The sequence below is a fragment of the Glycine soja genome, chromosome 13 (genome assembly GCF_004193775.1).
Source record: "Glycine soja cultivar W05 chromosome 13, ASM419377v2, whole genome shotgun sequence".
NCBI lineage: Eukaryota > Viridiplantae > Streptophyta > Magnoliopsida > Fabales > Fabaceae > Glycine > Glycine soja.
In genome coordinates, this window is record NC_041014.1 from 23,731,900 (window position 1) to 23,748,795 (window position 16,896).

Sequence of the window (16,896 nt, forward strand, 5' to 3'; positions counted from 1 at the left end):
GTAGTACACATATATATCATTAGATCATTTAAAAAATTAGATGAACTTATACATAAAATAATTTTAGTTTATGAATTCTTTTTTCTGTTATAAATTCTTTTATCTAAATTTATCTAAACATACACAGGAGAAAGAGGACTACTTATTTTCAAAGAACTAAAAAGCATTAATTTATTTAAATGGATTAAAATAAACTTAACCCTGATTAAAAGATGATGAAAACCAAATAAATAAAAATAAGAAAAAAAAAATAAAGAATAAGCTAGAAAATTAGATTATTTAATTATGCGTATCTTTAATCTTTAATTTAATTAAAATCAATTTGAAACCCATTACGAGCGTTGCAGGAAGTTGGAAACTTGGAATTTGGAACTTGCAAGCACAGCCACAGCCCATGGAGAACATTCCAGAGTCTTCATCGAGAGGGACGAAACGCCGGCGAGACGAAGATTCCGATGCCGGAAACACCTCCTCACTCGGTACTACGCAATTCTCTCATTTTCAAAACCTTTTCCATTCTCTTTGTAGATTAAACTAATCCGCACCGCAATTCGCAGAAGACGATCTTACATTCACCGACACGCTGGTCGCGCTTCGAATCATGCGAGCTCAGTTTCCCCACGTTCACAAGGTTAGGTCACCGTTAACCGCATCAACATCTTGTATCGGAATTTTAATTTTATTTTCAATTGCATTCTCTGTGTGTGCTTTTCATGAATTAACTATTTTAATCATTCAATTCAGTTTTTTTTTATTAGTGGTGTGGTGATGCTTGTTTCCAGAGTTCGGTTGAGCCTTTTATATTGAAGTCACAGTTGTACAGTATTGTGAAGGACAGAACACAAGTGGATAGGGAATTAGAGGTCTGTTTGTTTGGGAATTCAGACTTTTTGTGTCGAAATTCACTACGCAAAATAGTTATGTTATTGCTAATTTATGTTCGATTAATGTGATAATATTGATTGATTTATTTGTGGTGCAGTCTCTAAGGAGGGACAAAGTACTGCGTGTTTTCAAATTAAATACTGGACAAGATGATCATGCCATAATGTTTTTGGATGACTACCTAAACCAGGTTGGTTGCATACCCCTCCCTCTAGTTTACACTTGTGTATGACTTGACACTTTTATGTCATTCAATAACTTTATATTTAGAATATGGATTTTATCTATCCGATAGTTGAAGTATAACTATTTCTTGATTAAATATTGTAGGTCCTTAGCTTATTGTTAAAATTTTTATTTATTTGAAAACTATAAATGGCATTAATCTTTTTTTTGTTATCATGTTATTGGTACGGAGTATCCACCGGCTTTGCCGATGACTAATCTCCATCAGCGAACCTAGCTGACCACCTTTAGTGGGATTTTTCTTCCCAATCACGTTTTTTCCATCTACAAGACTCGAATTCAAGACTTTGCTTAAGGGGACCGGGTCCATTGCCACTTGGACCAATGACTCGTTGGTATATATGTCATTAATCTTAAATAAAGTATTGAACAATTTTAGATTAATATAAGGTTTTATAGGTATGATGTATATGATCGACCTTTGAATCTAACAACAATAGGTTTTGGGATAAACTATCCTATAAAAAGTTATTTAATAATGTAAGTGTGGTTTTAACTTACATTGGTGTAAACTAATCCCTCTTTGTTAAGTTTGTATGTGTGTGCATGTATGTGTGTACTTCAGTTTCAGGGATGTTTTGTTTGGCCATAATGGCAAACGCTCAGTTTAGTATGAGACTTTCCCTCATGTTGAACTTTTATTTCTTTTCCTTTAAAAAGAGTTAAATGTCTTTGGTGCTCTTTTTTATTTATCACCATACCAAGTTGTTTGATTGTTGATGAACTGACCTGTTTATCTTATCTAACTATTGAATCATAGATAGATCATGTTGTGAAAAGAATGGAAGAAAAAAAAATAGGGGAATGTGAGGCTTTTGGGTGGTTCAAGACACATGTTCTAGATTCAAAGCTGGAACCTGGCATCAACCATCAGGAGCTTGTGAGTGAGATTCTTAAATAAGCTTATACTGTTTAATCCTTTCCACTGCTGCTCATTTAACTGTTGGCTCATCAGTGATTTTTATAATGTGGCAAAATGCCCTGACTTTGGGAGAGTGCAAATGCACAATATGGGAATCTGGCACATCCACATTTATAGTGTTAAATATTAAATATGAATATCAGAACATACTATTCCATTTTACTAGCTTTTTAATCTTATAGTTTGATACTTTGATTTTAAACCAAATAATCTGGTCAATATTTATATTACCCAGGATATTTACTAAATGGGTTCCTGTGCTGAATATGGTTCTTTTGATGCAGTGCTCACTCTTGTCACTTGGAGGAAAGGTGAAGGACAGTCATATCTCCCTTCTAATTAATGCTGGCATCCTTGTGAGTAAACTGGAGTTTAAAGCATTATCAATTTGTTTATATTCAATCACTTTTGTGTTGTAATTGTCATAAAATGTTTATGTTTATAAACAGAATATGAACTCTTTTAATTACAACTAATAGAGGTAATCAAAGTCAAAGTATTGATATTTCTTTGGTATTTAAGTATTGATATTTTGTGAATTAACACTGATGGCTTTTCTTATACCTTGAGAAAATCTAAAATATGGATGCCTGAGCGTTTTCTTATGGATTTACATTAAATAAAGGTTTTAAGAGGGCGAACCTTGGTGTAATGGTAAGGTTGCAGCTTTGTAACCTGGAGGTAACAAGGTCAAATCCTGAAAATGGTCTCCTTGCTTGTGAGGGTAAGACTGTATACATCTACCCTCCCAAGATCCCACTAGGTGGGAGCCTTGTGCACTGAGTTGCCATGATTTACAGTTGGGGTTTCTGATCTTACAATTTTGAGGGACTAAAAGTTGTATAAAAAAATTTTGACGGACTAAAAATTGGAATCTAGAAAAGTTGAGGGACTAAAAACTTAATTAACCCATTATTTAATTATTTTCATATTTTTTTTCATAAGGAAAAGAAAAGAAGATTGTACCCCTGTGCTCATTTTTCAGCTACATGTTTAATCTTGTTACACATTCCTAGATCCTAACCCTTTTTCTACATGAATTTGTTGATTTAGTAATATATCATTGGAAATCCTATAAACGCTTTATTTTTTGTGTTTTCCATTATCAATGTTAAGCATTCGTAGCTACATTGAGAATTTGGTAGTGTTTCTTTATCTCAAACTTTAAAATTCTACAAGACATAATGAACTTTCCCTTAGATTAAACAAATTATGCTTATTCTGATAATGCTGATTATATGTAGCTTTAGTTTACAACTATGAGGAATCGTTGTCAACACAAATTTACCTATTATATGAATGTACTTTATGTGATTCTTGTGTAGTTTTATGTTAATTGTCTCCTCTAGATATCTTTTTTTATCTACAATTCCTGTATGAAATGGGCATATTTGGTTAAACAACTTAATTAAACATTTATTTAATAAGAGCTAATTACATGAAAGCTTATGTTATAAGTGCTTAATTTAGTAAGCTTATTTTGATAAAATTTATCATGAAGCTTATTAAAATAAGCTAAAAAGAGCTTATAGAACCACTTTCAAGTGTGGTAACGTGTGTGACATGTTCTTCATGTGTTTATTTCTATCGCTCTTTGTATTTATTTAATTTGATTGATTCCTTACTAGGATTGATTAGTCAAGATTTGCTTTTTTCTTGTAATTGAGCTTGATTTGATGCCCATAATTCTAGCATAGGATTTTATGACCAAGGCTGTATATAAGACCCTCGTTGTACACTGTGGAAATCAGGAAATAGTATTTCAGGGCATTTCCTCTTATTTCAATTATAAGCATAACCCAAGACTTTCCATTTCATCTCATGTGCTTAGATAATAAGACATGCTCTGTAAAACTTCTTCCAAATGTGCCTCAGTATGCAATTTTTTGGTTGAGTATTTATGCATAATAACTCTGCTACACACTTTTCAGACTAGACAACTTATTGATCCAAATATGTATTGGTTTGCAATTCCAAATATCGGCTCACTTCTTAAGGGTCTTGTTCAGGTATGAACATTTAATGTTTACCATATGCTTTTATTTTGGATGCTTGAAACCTTCTCCCTATATATAAATTAGAATAGCTATATTGAATGTGAGCATTTTTAGGAGCTATTTTTCAACGGGGATGTTTTTGGGAATTTTTCTTCAATGAGAGTGGTTTTAGGGATTTTTCTTAACCTCTTGTCTCTTTCAAAATACCTTTTTTTACCTTATTTTCTAAATTGAACTTCAATATTTTTCAAAAAGAAATTATCTATAAAAATAACCTTAAATCACAATATAATTTTTTATCATAAATCTAAAATATAATTTATGTATTAAAAAATATTTATTTATTATGAATTTTGATTATAATATAATTTATATATTCAAAAGAATTTATTTATTATAAATTTTAGCTGTATAAATATAAACATTTATCTTGTGTATTGCATAGGCAAAAACACTAGTACTATATGTTTGACTTTAGCACATATCATGGGTAGTTCAACTGTGTTATACTGTTATTAAGTATCTGATTTAAGGTTAATCCACTACATGAAATTTGAGGGTTTTGTTCATGTTGGGAGGAAGGCTTGCATTTGGCTTGGCAAGTTAGTATTTAGACCAATCAATAAGTTAATGGCTTTATGAAACTTTTATGAACTTTTAAGTGCAGTGGTGGTATAATGTGATTTTTGTGCATATTATGTGCTAGGTTTACAATCAGATACTTGTGTGGAAGATGTATTTGTATTAATTACATCATTAAATTGCTAACTATACCTTAGACAATGTTGGAGAGCATGTGGCCTCCCTCTAAGTTGACCACCATTCCTACTAAGCTCAAATCTTTGCTGTAACTCCAGTTAACTGGTAGGACAGTAGGCATTGCTCAAATCAAGTAAATGACTAAGCATAGATTAATAGGGAACTGGGGATTCTGTTAGATTGAACTTGAGCTGTTAAGCACCATTGTAGGTATTGCCAAGTCCATCTTTGAAGTTTATTGCCTGAGATATTTATGTTAGAGAAGCTGAAGGATAATTTGTGTGGATTGAGTTATTTCTTTTGGGTTGGGGTATGATTTGGGTAGTCATTGGGAACTCATAGTGTTTCAGATTTGTTGTCTTGACCAGAACTAGAGATGCCCTGAATTCAAACCCTTGCACCTTAAGGTTTAATAAGTTTTGTGTATATTTTGATCATTAGGAATCCTTTTTTGAGATAATGATGAAATTGTTTTTACATTTGTTGTTCAGGGAAGAAAGGAAATTATCTCTCTTCTCAGCCGCCATAGATATAAGGAGATGATGTTAGCCTCTTTAGAAAAGAAGCGTCTTCGAATGTCTCCACTTGATATAAGATTTCTTCTTCGTGATTTGATTGGTTCTGGTCATCTCAAAACTGACCAGACTCCAACTGGTTTAATCATTAGAGTCTCAAAAGATTAGAGATCCAGGAAGGCCTAGATGGCTAGATGATTGCATTTGTTTGTTATACAAACAGGCTTGAAATGATTTATCTTCTCATTTTGCTGTTAATTTCAAGAGGGAGGTGCTTTGAATATGTAATGGCTTATATCACCTCAAATGGCTGTCTTATATGCGAGACAACAAATATTTGTGAAATGATAACTTGTTTTATCGTGGTGGATCAAAAAAACAAGCTTAGGATATTTGACAATCACTTTCATCAGCCATCAACACATACCAATTGAAGTTGATGTAAGTCTTCTATTCTGTTTGTCTCACATTGTACAATTATTCACCGATGTATTCATCTAGGATGTGTTTTTTTTCCCCTTAACTGTGAACTTCATGATTAACTGAAGTACTTACGTTCATGTACATTTTAGGGTAATCCTTGCTGGCGGCAATCATGTGACTAGGTTTTGTGGTTTCACAGCTTTTATTTCAAATTTACTTCCATTGTTGATTGGTATGATGCATTGTTTACACTAGTATTTTTCAGAGAAAACATTAAAGACTCTCCTGTTCGTAATTTATATGTATCATTATTAGCAATGTAGTATTTAAAATACAAGTGATATAAACTTAATTGTCTGTTATTTAAAGGCAATCTGTGCGAAGTTCCATTTAATAAAATATAATGCATATAATGCTAGCTTGGTATGTATACCCAGTTCTGCCAGAAAGTCAATTATCTTATTTAGTGAAGTTCATACATTGCTAAGTGGATCCACTAAATAATGTGAGTTTCTCTCTCTCTCTCTCTCTATATATATATATATGAGGAGAGATCCACTTATTTTTCTTCTTCATCATTTATTTTCTTAAGATCTTCATTTATTTTCTTAAGATCTAATGATTGTAATAAGTAATTCTAAAAGAGTTACTTTTTAGCATAAGTGAATCCCTCCCCTATATATATATATATATATATATATATATATATATATATATATATATATATATATATATATATATATATATATATATATATATATCATTTTGGTCTCTTATTTTTAGTTAATTAAGTCTTCTTTTAAACAAATTTGATCCATGTGTTGATTTTCTTTGATTTTAAACCTTAAATTATTTTCTATTTAAATATTTGATGATTCAGATGAATTTGAGATATAAAATAGTTTTAAATGTTTAGAAGTAAAAATAAAATAGAAAATTGATAAAATTTTGACAAAAAAAACTATATAACTTGTTAATATTAAAAATATAATAAAAAAATAATAGACTAAAATCATAACTTTTTAAAACTACACAAATAATTGCTTATACAGGTTTTTATTTGTACGGTTTTTACTTATAAAATCATAATATTTTTCCTTATTATTATGATTACGACATAGCAATCAGCTTACCATTAAGAGCTTGAAATAATTTATGTGAAGTTATTCTAATGTAATGGATAATATCGAATTTGAATTACATAGGGATGTTCATAAGCGATTTATTTTATTATGATAAATTTATTAATTTTTAAAATAATAATCTTAAAATAATTAAAAAGGTGATATGTAATTAGATGAGATTATAAAATTGTTTTATATTAATGTATAAGCATTAAATTCATAAAATATTTGATATCTTCAAATATTTTTTTTATTATATTTGTTATATATATTTACCATTTTTTAAAATATTTTGTAGAAGAAAAATGAAGGTAATATTAAAACGAAAAATCAATTTATATTGTTATATTGTATAAAATTTATATTGTATTAAATATTTTTTTAAAAATTTATTATATATATTATCTAACTTTAATATAATTACTTCATAAGTCCATCTTATTGCGGTAGAAAAGATTAAAAATAGATAAATTTTAGCTAAAGATATCAATTATCTTTACAAAACTCCATATGTTTTATTTACAAAAAAGTATCTGCATTACTTTTGTGCTTACGAGCCAAGGTTTTTACATAAGAAAGTTCAACATTTTTCACTTGTGCTGATCGAACAATTTTTGAATATCAAACAAATTTCCCTAAAAGATAATTTTAATGCGGTCGATTTTTTCCTTTTTTTTTTTTAATTAGTTTGACTATACATGTCCACCAAAAATAGGTGTGGTGTTAAACCGAAAAAATAGCAATCAACCTGTCACTGAAGCCACGGTGGTAAGTAATTTAATCAAAGTATTCAACTTTTATTGGTCAATGTGTCATGTGAAGCAAGCTACAGATTAGAGAGCTTTGAACCAGTGGTTTCTTCAACAGTTACTGCTCCTTTGCAGTGAAGAGAGAAACAAACAATAATTGAGTTTCAAATTTTCAATTTTGTCGGATTTACTTTTATGCGATAATTGCAGACTATCTAACAGTAGTTTACAATTTACGATAGCGTAATAGTAAATATATTAACGAAAATGATTTTGTATTAACATTCATATTTGGAAAAGATACTAATCATACTATAAAATGTCTGCGATGTTCATTTTTTTCCCCTTAAGCAGTATTCCAAAATAATGAACTAAATCTAAAAAGCAAATAAGGGAAGTATAAGCTCTAAAAAGTTTTAACTCTAGTGTCACATGCACAAAAGCTATAACAATTTAAAGAAAGTAAAATGGTTGTTGATATGTCTTGTACCTACAATTATCATATTTTCTATCAAAGTTAACATAGATATCGTGTTATTGAAAAAGTGCCAAATTCGGCTTAGTTACAAAAAAAAATAAAATGGTGGCGTTTTATTTTCCAAGTCTCTGATGCGACGTGATGTCCTTTTACTGGGGGGTGGGAGACTTGGTAGAAACGTTATTGTTGTTATTTTTAATAAATGATAATTTTCATTATCATAGCAGGAATGAAACTGAAACAAAATGAAATCAAAATAGAAGATGAAAGCGAATATTTGAACTGAATACATATTTAACAACATACATGAAGAATAATAAGAATATTCCTCTATATATGTACAAAGAGATGACAGGAGTGACGACCCTTTTACTCATCCATACTAGGATTTTTTTTCTTTTAAAATACAATCATTTAATTTTTGAATATCAAGCAAGCTCTTAATTTATGTACGAATCAAAATTCTTTTCTTTGAAAATTTTGTTCGGATGTGTCACCATGAATTAGAATGGTCATTCTTCTGCTCTATTTATTCAATTAAATGTGTTTGACTCCTATCAAGAAAGTTTGTTTTAATTGATTAAGTAAAATAAAAATGTATTGAAGTCTACAACATTAGAATTCATTCTATAGAATATACCTAACTTAATTTGGTGCTTCATGCTATTAAAACCTGTGCTTATATGATGCAGCTATGCCTCCTCACCTCTCTAAATCAAGCAACTGATGCATTCACATATAGTCGTTAATTTGTTATAATAACTTGTGTTTCTGGTAGAGGAGTTGATCCATGTGATAAAATAAACAATTACCGAAGATAATTAATTGGTTCAAATTAAGCTTTTGGACCCATTATTGATTCTATAGAACATTCCAATATTTTGAGGTGTTGTTGACACATAACTTTACGTGAAAGTTAAGTATGCAGCCAGTTTGGACCAATGCATCATATTAACAAGCAGTGAGAGACAAAATAAAATGCTTTTCTATAAATATATATAAACAAGGACACGCATGTATTGTATTGATATTATTTATTTGCTTCATAATCAGTAGACAGGCTCTTTGTGTTCAGGATATAATGCATTTCCTCATCTGACAAAGTAATTTAGTTGTGAAAACGTGCAAACTCTTCTTGTGGTTTGATTTTGCGTAGGGGAAGACAATCTGAGGTTTGGTCTAGATTATGTGATCCAAATTATCCAATGCATTAAGGTACACAAAAATGCCGGCACCAAATCACGTACACTATTCATATGACTGCAGTGGCTGGATCTATATATTTCTATATGGGGGTGCAAATACACACTCCTTCACTTTTGAAAAACCTACATATAAATATCTTAAATATATTCTTTTTCTTCCAATTTTGTATATTTGAATCATATGTTCTTAATTTATCATTCCTTTTGTGATAATAATTATAAATTTTTTGCTTTTTTAAATGGATTATTTACCTTGACTTAGGATTCTAGACCTGTCGTTGCTGTATGATTGTATTTTCCTTTTGTTTTAAACACTTTTAAGGATTTTCTCCATTCACAGAAAAAAAAAACACTTTTAAGGACAAAGAAAATGAGTAGTTAATTGTAACAGAATTGGGTCGGACAGAAAATGACTAGTGTCCCATAATATAGTAAATCAAAGTTTGAATCTCTATTGAGAAAAGTATTAACATTTAATATTGATCTAGCCATTTTGAATAGGATTATCTTAAAAAAAATCACACATACACAAGAAAATCTCCCCAAATAAGAATGAAGAATAATTTAGAAAAAGGTAGATCTCAATTTATTTTTTCCCTGAAGTCTTCTAGCGCCCAACTCTCAAATTAATTGGCTAATTAGAGCTAAAAATGGAGATTCAATAAGGTTATCTTAAGATTAATAGAAAAGAATGAATCATTAGATTTTATGATTAAATGTAATTTTGATTGTTTTATTTTTTTTTAATTCATAATTTTGATCTTTTATTTTAAAATAGAAATATTTAGTACTTATATTTTTTTAAATCTGTAATTTTAGCTTCTTTTTTTAAAAATAAAAATATTTAATTAGTCATTCAATTTTGTAAAATTCATGATTTTGTCATTCCAAAACATTAAACAATAAGATACATTAACTTTATGACTCAAATTTAGTAACATGATATAAGCTTATGTATTTAGATCACATCATAGTCAGTTTCACACATGAACTAAAATCATAAATCTTACAAAATTAAGGATCAAAACTATAAATATCAAAAACTTAAACGAATTAAAAACATAATTTACCCTAATAAAAATATGATATTGTTATATAAAAAAATATTAAAATACCATCCTTACTAATGTAAGAAAAAGAAAAGATGATTTGAATCTTACAAATATTAAATATTAATCTATAGAATTATCATTATATGTGGACAAACATTGAAGATACTCACGTATCCTTTGAATTATATTAGATTAGATGTTCGCATTCTTCACCCACACGTATAGTATTTTTTTTGAAATCACAGTATCATAATTATATCGACGGATGCTTATCATTCAAGATTGAATTTCAAATTAACCTTTCATAACTATTTGTAAAACAATAATGGAAATCGCAAGCCAATATATAACTTGAGAACCTCTGATTGTAAGTTTGATTATAACTGGTGACAAATTATGGTTTGTCTGTCAGTGAATGTCGACAGCCAAATATTGCTTGACGCGTGGGTCTGGCTGCACCAGCGTTGCTAATGCTGTGTAATACTAATATCATACAATTCTTGTTCCAATTGATTTGTAATCCCTACTAATTCTCATATAAATAATGATTGCATTTCCAGTGTATTAATTGTACTCTCAAAGAGTTCAACCAAATTGATGCTTCTTAATAGTACATTTGTATTGTTTAAGATTCTATGGCTCTGAATGTGTATGTATTATGTATTCTGCATGACCTGTCCATCTCAACTCTGTGTAATGCTTATAATTCCAAACTTTATGCCCACGGTTTCGAATTATCACTCTGATAGCTACCCATTTCCTTTTCTCTGTCTCCATTATTGAAGTTTGTGACGTAAAATTCAACATTGATATATAGATCCAAATAATAATAATAATAATAGTAATAATATAAGAGATAAAAATATAAAAATTAAATTAATGAAAGTTAATTACACAAATGATTATCATTAAAATGGCTGTAAAATAATATTATTTGCATACATATTTTTGTAATTTCTTTTTTATTACTTCCTCTATTTTGTTTTATTATACTTTATTTCTTATCTTGTTTTCCCTTCCCTTCTCCCCCTTCCTTTCTCTCTCAAAAAAGTTATACAAAACTTATGTAAAAATAGAATTTCTGATTGTTTTATGTGTTTTTTTTATAACACGACATTATGATGTCCCTTAATAATATAAGAATTTAAATTCATCTTAATACCCTTCACGTACGGTGTCATTATCCTTAAAGACAAAAATTATATACAATTTTAAAAGTGTTTTCAGTATTATTGTTTTTCTTAATTAGAATTAGAGTATTTTTTTTACAGAAATTAGAATTAGATCGAGATTTGTCTTAGTAATTCACGCAATGAAGATTAGTGTTAAAGGTCAACATATATCATGGATGTAAAACTCTAATTATAATTAAAAAATAACTAAAATTTTTAAAACCCCAGACCAATAATTTCAAATTATATAAATTAAATAGGTCAAGAGACATTAATTTAAGATTTAAATCAATTTTCTTCATTTTTTTGCCAGTTTTGGATCAATGATTTGACTAATATTCTTATCAGTTTTGAAATTGTCTGATTTTTTTAGAGTTAACGAACAGGTTCCATAAACGTTAATGTTGGTAGACAAGTTAAATATCATTATTTTGACTCCCTTAATTAATCTCATAGAAGATTTTCTTATACCTCATTTATGCTTGTAAATTTATGTGTGTGTTGATTAAGGAATTTAATTCAAGTAAATATCTTTGATATTATTTATTTTTAAGTTCCCACTATTAAAATTTGTGCTCTTCTTCACTTGAATTTTTTCTTTCTTTTCTTGCATAATGGTCCCGAGTTTTCTGAAGACTCTCAAAATGTCAAATTAAGATTATGTGTCAATAAATTCAATCCTTTTGGACAGTATGGTATGACTTACTCGTGTTGTGAAGTCATTTTGCCTGCATATAATATTTTTCTTGTGATGTGCATGAAGAGGGTAGCTTACATTATTCACAATCCGATGCAAACAATCCAAAAAGTAATGGTGTCCTATGTATACCCTTGAAGTAAAATTTCATGATGAAAACATCTTAAATGCTGATAATCAATGACATCCCGACTTATGAGATATTGTTGGTTGATTGTAGGGAGAGTTGTTTTTTTTTTGGGAGAGGTTTGTAGGGAGAGTTGCTTGTCCAATATATGGAGCGATTAAAGTTAAATTGGTTGCAGCACAGTTGTAATATTTCATTTTTATTTCATTGTCACCACCATTTTCTTTCAAGATCATCCTTATGGGAGAAGAGAAAAAATAATATTGTGTTGAGATCTCTTCCCCTCCTAGTCAGGAGAAGAAATTTGGCAAAGAATTTCACACAATTACCATTTATATGGAAATCTCGTGAGAAGTTGGGTAAATGTATGGTGAAGACCATAAATGGACAATGAGAAGTATTTTTTGGAACTTACTCCATTGGAGAATGCATTTGCTTCATGTCATAATTAATGTAATGCACACTAAGAGAATTGTTTTTAATATATGATGGATATTTAGGATAATAATGAAGGACATATATTATACACATAAAGGTTATTAGATTATTCACAGAACTAAGTGCATAAAAGGGCATTTAATTGAAAGTAGGAGGTCACATGCAATCATATAAAACCAAAGTCAAAATATGCATTTAGCAAGTATCAAAGATAGTTTGTTAGTAGGTTAAACAATTTATGTGATATGCATGATAGATATGCATGCTTTGAACTGGGACAAATGTGTTGCCGTGAGGGAACAAATTAAGTTACATGAAAATAAAAATCAAATTGGTGGCATTAAACTAGTTCACAAGAGATTAAAAGTACAGTTTATAAAAAAAAAATATACGATTGTTCTGTTAAATATATTGATAATATGATAAATCATTGGATTGTCAATATAATTATTACATCATTCTATAATATTATTATTTAACATCAGACTAAAACTATTAATAGAGAGAAAATTATAAAGACCAAAAATTAAAAAAAAATTGTTTAAAGATTAAAAGTAAAAATTTGAAAAAAGTTATGAACCCTAAAACTAATAAAGTCTCGTTCTTTACGTTATTCGTTAACCAATTCCATCATGTAACCTTAATTAATTAAATATAACCTTGTAATTGAGTCTCCATAATGATTCTTAAAGACCACTCCGTTCTTCAAGTCCCATAAGGATCAAATCACCAAATGCCAAATAACCATTCACAACTCTTGCTTGTTTATAGTTATGTTTCGGAAGACAATTAAGTTAATTTTTAATTTTTTTTACTAATTGAAAAATTTATTTGCTTGTTTGGTAGATAAACATTTTCTTTATAATTCTTTGTAACTTTTAAGGTTGTTTGAAACGTTACTTGAAGTAAAAAATTTTAAAAGGTTAACTTCTAGTTTTTTATATTTTCTTTTATTTTTATTCTTGATATATTTATCCAATTTCCTAGTTATCTTTTTTAAATAAATCATAATTTTATTATTTTCTATTATTTTACACTTTTAACTATTTCAAAAGTTAGTTTTATCAAACTCTTATAATTTATTAACCTAGTTTTTCAACTTCTAGCTTTTAATTACTTACTAATTTTTTTTTATTTTTAATTAATTTTTTAGCTAATTTTATCAAGCATAACACATATATATCTCAGACAAAAGATTCAAATTAAAGGTAAAAGTAAAAGTCCCCTAATTAAGTTTTGTGGAATTTGATAGCACGAGAGAACAAAAAAAAGGGCCATATAGCAAACACACTGAGATAGAAATTTCATATAAAATTAATACTCATTGTGTTTTATTATAATGATTGTTCTAGATTATTTTACATAGATTAAGAAAACAATAAATAAATAGAAAAAAATAATAATTTTATAAAATGAACTTATCATTATTAATTCATTTTTTATTTATTTTTGTAGTTCATATCATTAATATTATAAAGCATATAAGTGAAAAAAAATTAATTAATGTTACATTAAAAAGTTAAAATAATAATTATTTTAAGATAATTTTTTTCTTCTTATACGATGATTATTACAAGATAGAAAGAATAATAAATAACTGAGAGATAAAACACTTAAAGTGTGTATTTTAATTAGTATTTTATTTTTTAGTTATTTAAGTAAGGGATTGACCTATCTTGATAGAAAATTTTTCATATGCACAAGTTAAAATCGAATCCATGATCATAGACTTAAAGAATAAAGTTATCTACCAATTGGTGTCACACTAGTTCAATGAAATACTTTTGAACTATTTTAATTTTTAAATAATTTTTTTAAAAAAATCATGTACGGAAAAAAATAGTTAGATTTCTGTTCACTAAATCACGAAACGCCCTTGACTATGTTTGTTTTATTATCAGTGTAAAATTCGTTATATAATATGATTATATTATTATTATAAAAATATTTATGATAGTAATTATTAAGCACTAAAGCCGGTTAATGGTTAATGTAATGGTCAAAATATTATCGCCTAAAAATCTATTGAAAATGTGAAAAATCTGCATTCATTTTAAAGAAAATTAAAATAGCATATTTAATTATGAAGTGTATTAAAATTAACAACGGCCCCATATGATGGATGAAAAACAGAAACTCGTTTGCAACACGGTGCAAAGATACACTTTAAAATTGTACACACGTTGTGAAAAGAAAAACTATGTATGGAGAAATATGTTGCTCAGATTTAGCTTTCAAATCATTGTCCATGTTGTAGACACAGCTAAACACAAACAAAAATATAGAGCTTCTAGGGACTTGAGTGGGCTTGGCCTCACCTACCAAATAATGCAAAAGACTACATAATACAAACAAATAATTATATCTCATTATATATTATTATTATTAGTGTTCTTCTTAATGATTCTCTTGCTTAATAATCATTAAACTTTTTTATGTCATCGATCAAAGCAATTTACTTTTTATCGAGCAAGTTTTTCTAACCTGGTCTTTTAAGACAGTTTTGGTACATTATAGAATGACAACGAAAATAAAAGGTATAAAAAGAAAATAAAAAAGACGGTAGTGTGGTTACCCATTTTCCTTTTTATATAAACTGCAGTATCTTCTAATAGAAGTAGTTTTAATTTGAGTTAAAAATATTAGCAAGTTGTAATTAATTCTTCCAGGAATTTGAAACTAATATTTTGGAAAATATTAGATTAAATATGTTAAACTTGTTTTTGGTCTTTATTATATGATTAAATTGATTTTAGTTTTCATTTATTTGCTAATTTTCTTTCTCATATGTTTTAAATATTTTTCTTGTTACCATTTAATGATTTGCACTAGATATATTATGCTAACATTCATGCTCAGGTAACTCCTAGGAGTTGGTTGAAGCCAACAATATAGAGTTTTTCGCATTTACCAGGTCGTGCGTTCAAGTCTACACTTGTCTCTAGAATAATGAGGTAAATGCAAGTATTTTTTTCATAATAAGTGTTCTTTTACCTGGGTGTAAGTTATACCACCTAACTATATTACACCATTACTCACTTTATATAAATTATAAATTTTATCAATTTAACTGTTAAATTATACTATCTCATCCTTTTTATCTGTCTTTTAAGATTATTTTACAAAAATAAAGAAATATAATAAATTTTCTTTATTTTAATAAAATAGTTATAGTGTTTGTTATTTCACTCATTTCTCTTTCCACTCCACGATGAATACATATGTAAATTAATTAAAGAAAAAAAACAAAACAAAAATATAATTGATAAAAGAGTAATTAATATCTTAAAACTTTACAAACATCACATAAATATAAATAAAAAATTCTCCAAACATCTAACAATTAAAAAGAAATAAAGAAAATATTTATGTATTACTTGCGCACTGATTATTAAAGAACTAATTAAAGACTAAATTTAACCAAAAATATAACGACAAAAATACATTTTACCCTAAATTTATATATTTTAAGACATTAAATATGTATATATATATATATATATATATATATATATATATTATTGACAATTTTTATAAGATATAACATTTTTTGAACGATATCAATTATGAATTATTCTTTGGTGGAATTTTCCAAATTGACTATTGAAAGTATAAAAATGAAAAGCTCACTGTATATGTACTAATAATAATCATTTGGTAGTGATAAGACGTGCGTCTTAAATAATTGGCATTTGGCTCTACTAAAATTCCCTCGTGTGATAGTTATGCATGGAGTGGGATCTGGGTTAACCCTGTCCCTATAAGAGAGTCTAGCCACCCCCTCAGTTTCCATTCTTGTCATTCTTTTCTGAATCTGTATCTCTGAGCCCTATATAGCTTTCTCACTCTGCAAAAATTACTAAGCATGTCACGGAACGGAACCACTCCTAATTAGGACTAGCTACTACTACTACTAGCTACTATATAGTATTACACAACCACTCAACCATACTCCACAACCTTTCAAATGCATCCACCATATGAATTTTTTATCACTCTATGGTATTATTTGGGGTCACAAAATCTGGCGTATGATATTACTTAGATTTTTTTCAACAAATAATGTTAGTGGTTAATATTATTGGTAATTTTTGTTACCAGAAGAAT

General features: G+C 28.2%; 1 protein-coding gene across 3 annotated transcripts; it reads left to right on the forward strand.

The window, feature by feature from the left end:
- Positions 1-326: 326 nt before the first annotated feature.
- On the forward strand, positions 327-6,177 carry LOC114381035 (serine/threonine-protein kinase 19). Of its 3 annotated transcripts, none has more exons than XM_028340207.1 (9): positions 327-479; positions 558-631; positions 759-863; positions 983-1,075; positions 1,892-2,011; positions 2,338-2,409; positions 3,985-4,062; positions 5,301-5,765; positions 5,897-6,177. In XM_028340207.1, exons 1-8 carry the CDS (start codon positions 395-397, stop codon positions 5,490-5,492), a joined length of 819 nt encoding a protein of 272 aa, XP_028196008.1. In that variant the 5' UTR covers positions 327-394; the 3' UTR covers positions 5,493-5,765; positions 5,897-6,177. The 3 variants fall into 3 exon arrangements, with proteins under 3 accessions (XP_028196008.1, XP_028196011.1, XP_028196010.1); XM_028340210.1 differs by having other exon boundaries at positions 783-863; XM_028340209.1 differs by lacking the exon at positions 5,897-6,177 and having other exon boundaries at positions 5,301-5,847.
- The last annotated feature ends 10,719 nt before the right edge of the window (positions 6,178-16,896 follow it).

Coding starts and splice junctions, on each gene's coding strand:
- LOC114381035 (XM_028340207.1), top strand. CDS start 395: ATGGAGAACATTCCAGAGTCTTCATCGAGAGGGACGAAACGCCGGCGA. Junction 632..758: donor AGTTTCCCCACGTTCACAAG/GTTAGGTCACCG, acceptor TTTTTTTATTAG/TGGTGTGGTGATGCTTGTTT. Junction 2,410..3,984: donor TAATTAATGCTGGCATCCTT/GTGAGTAAACTG, acceptor CACACTTTTCAG/ACTAGACAACTTATTGATCC.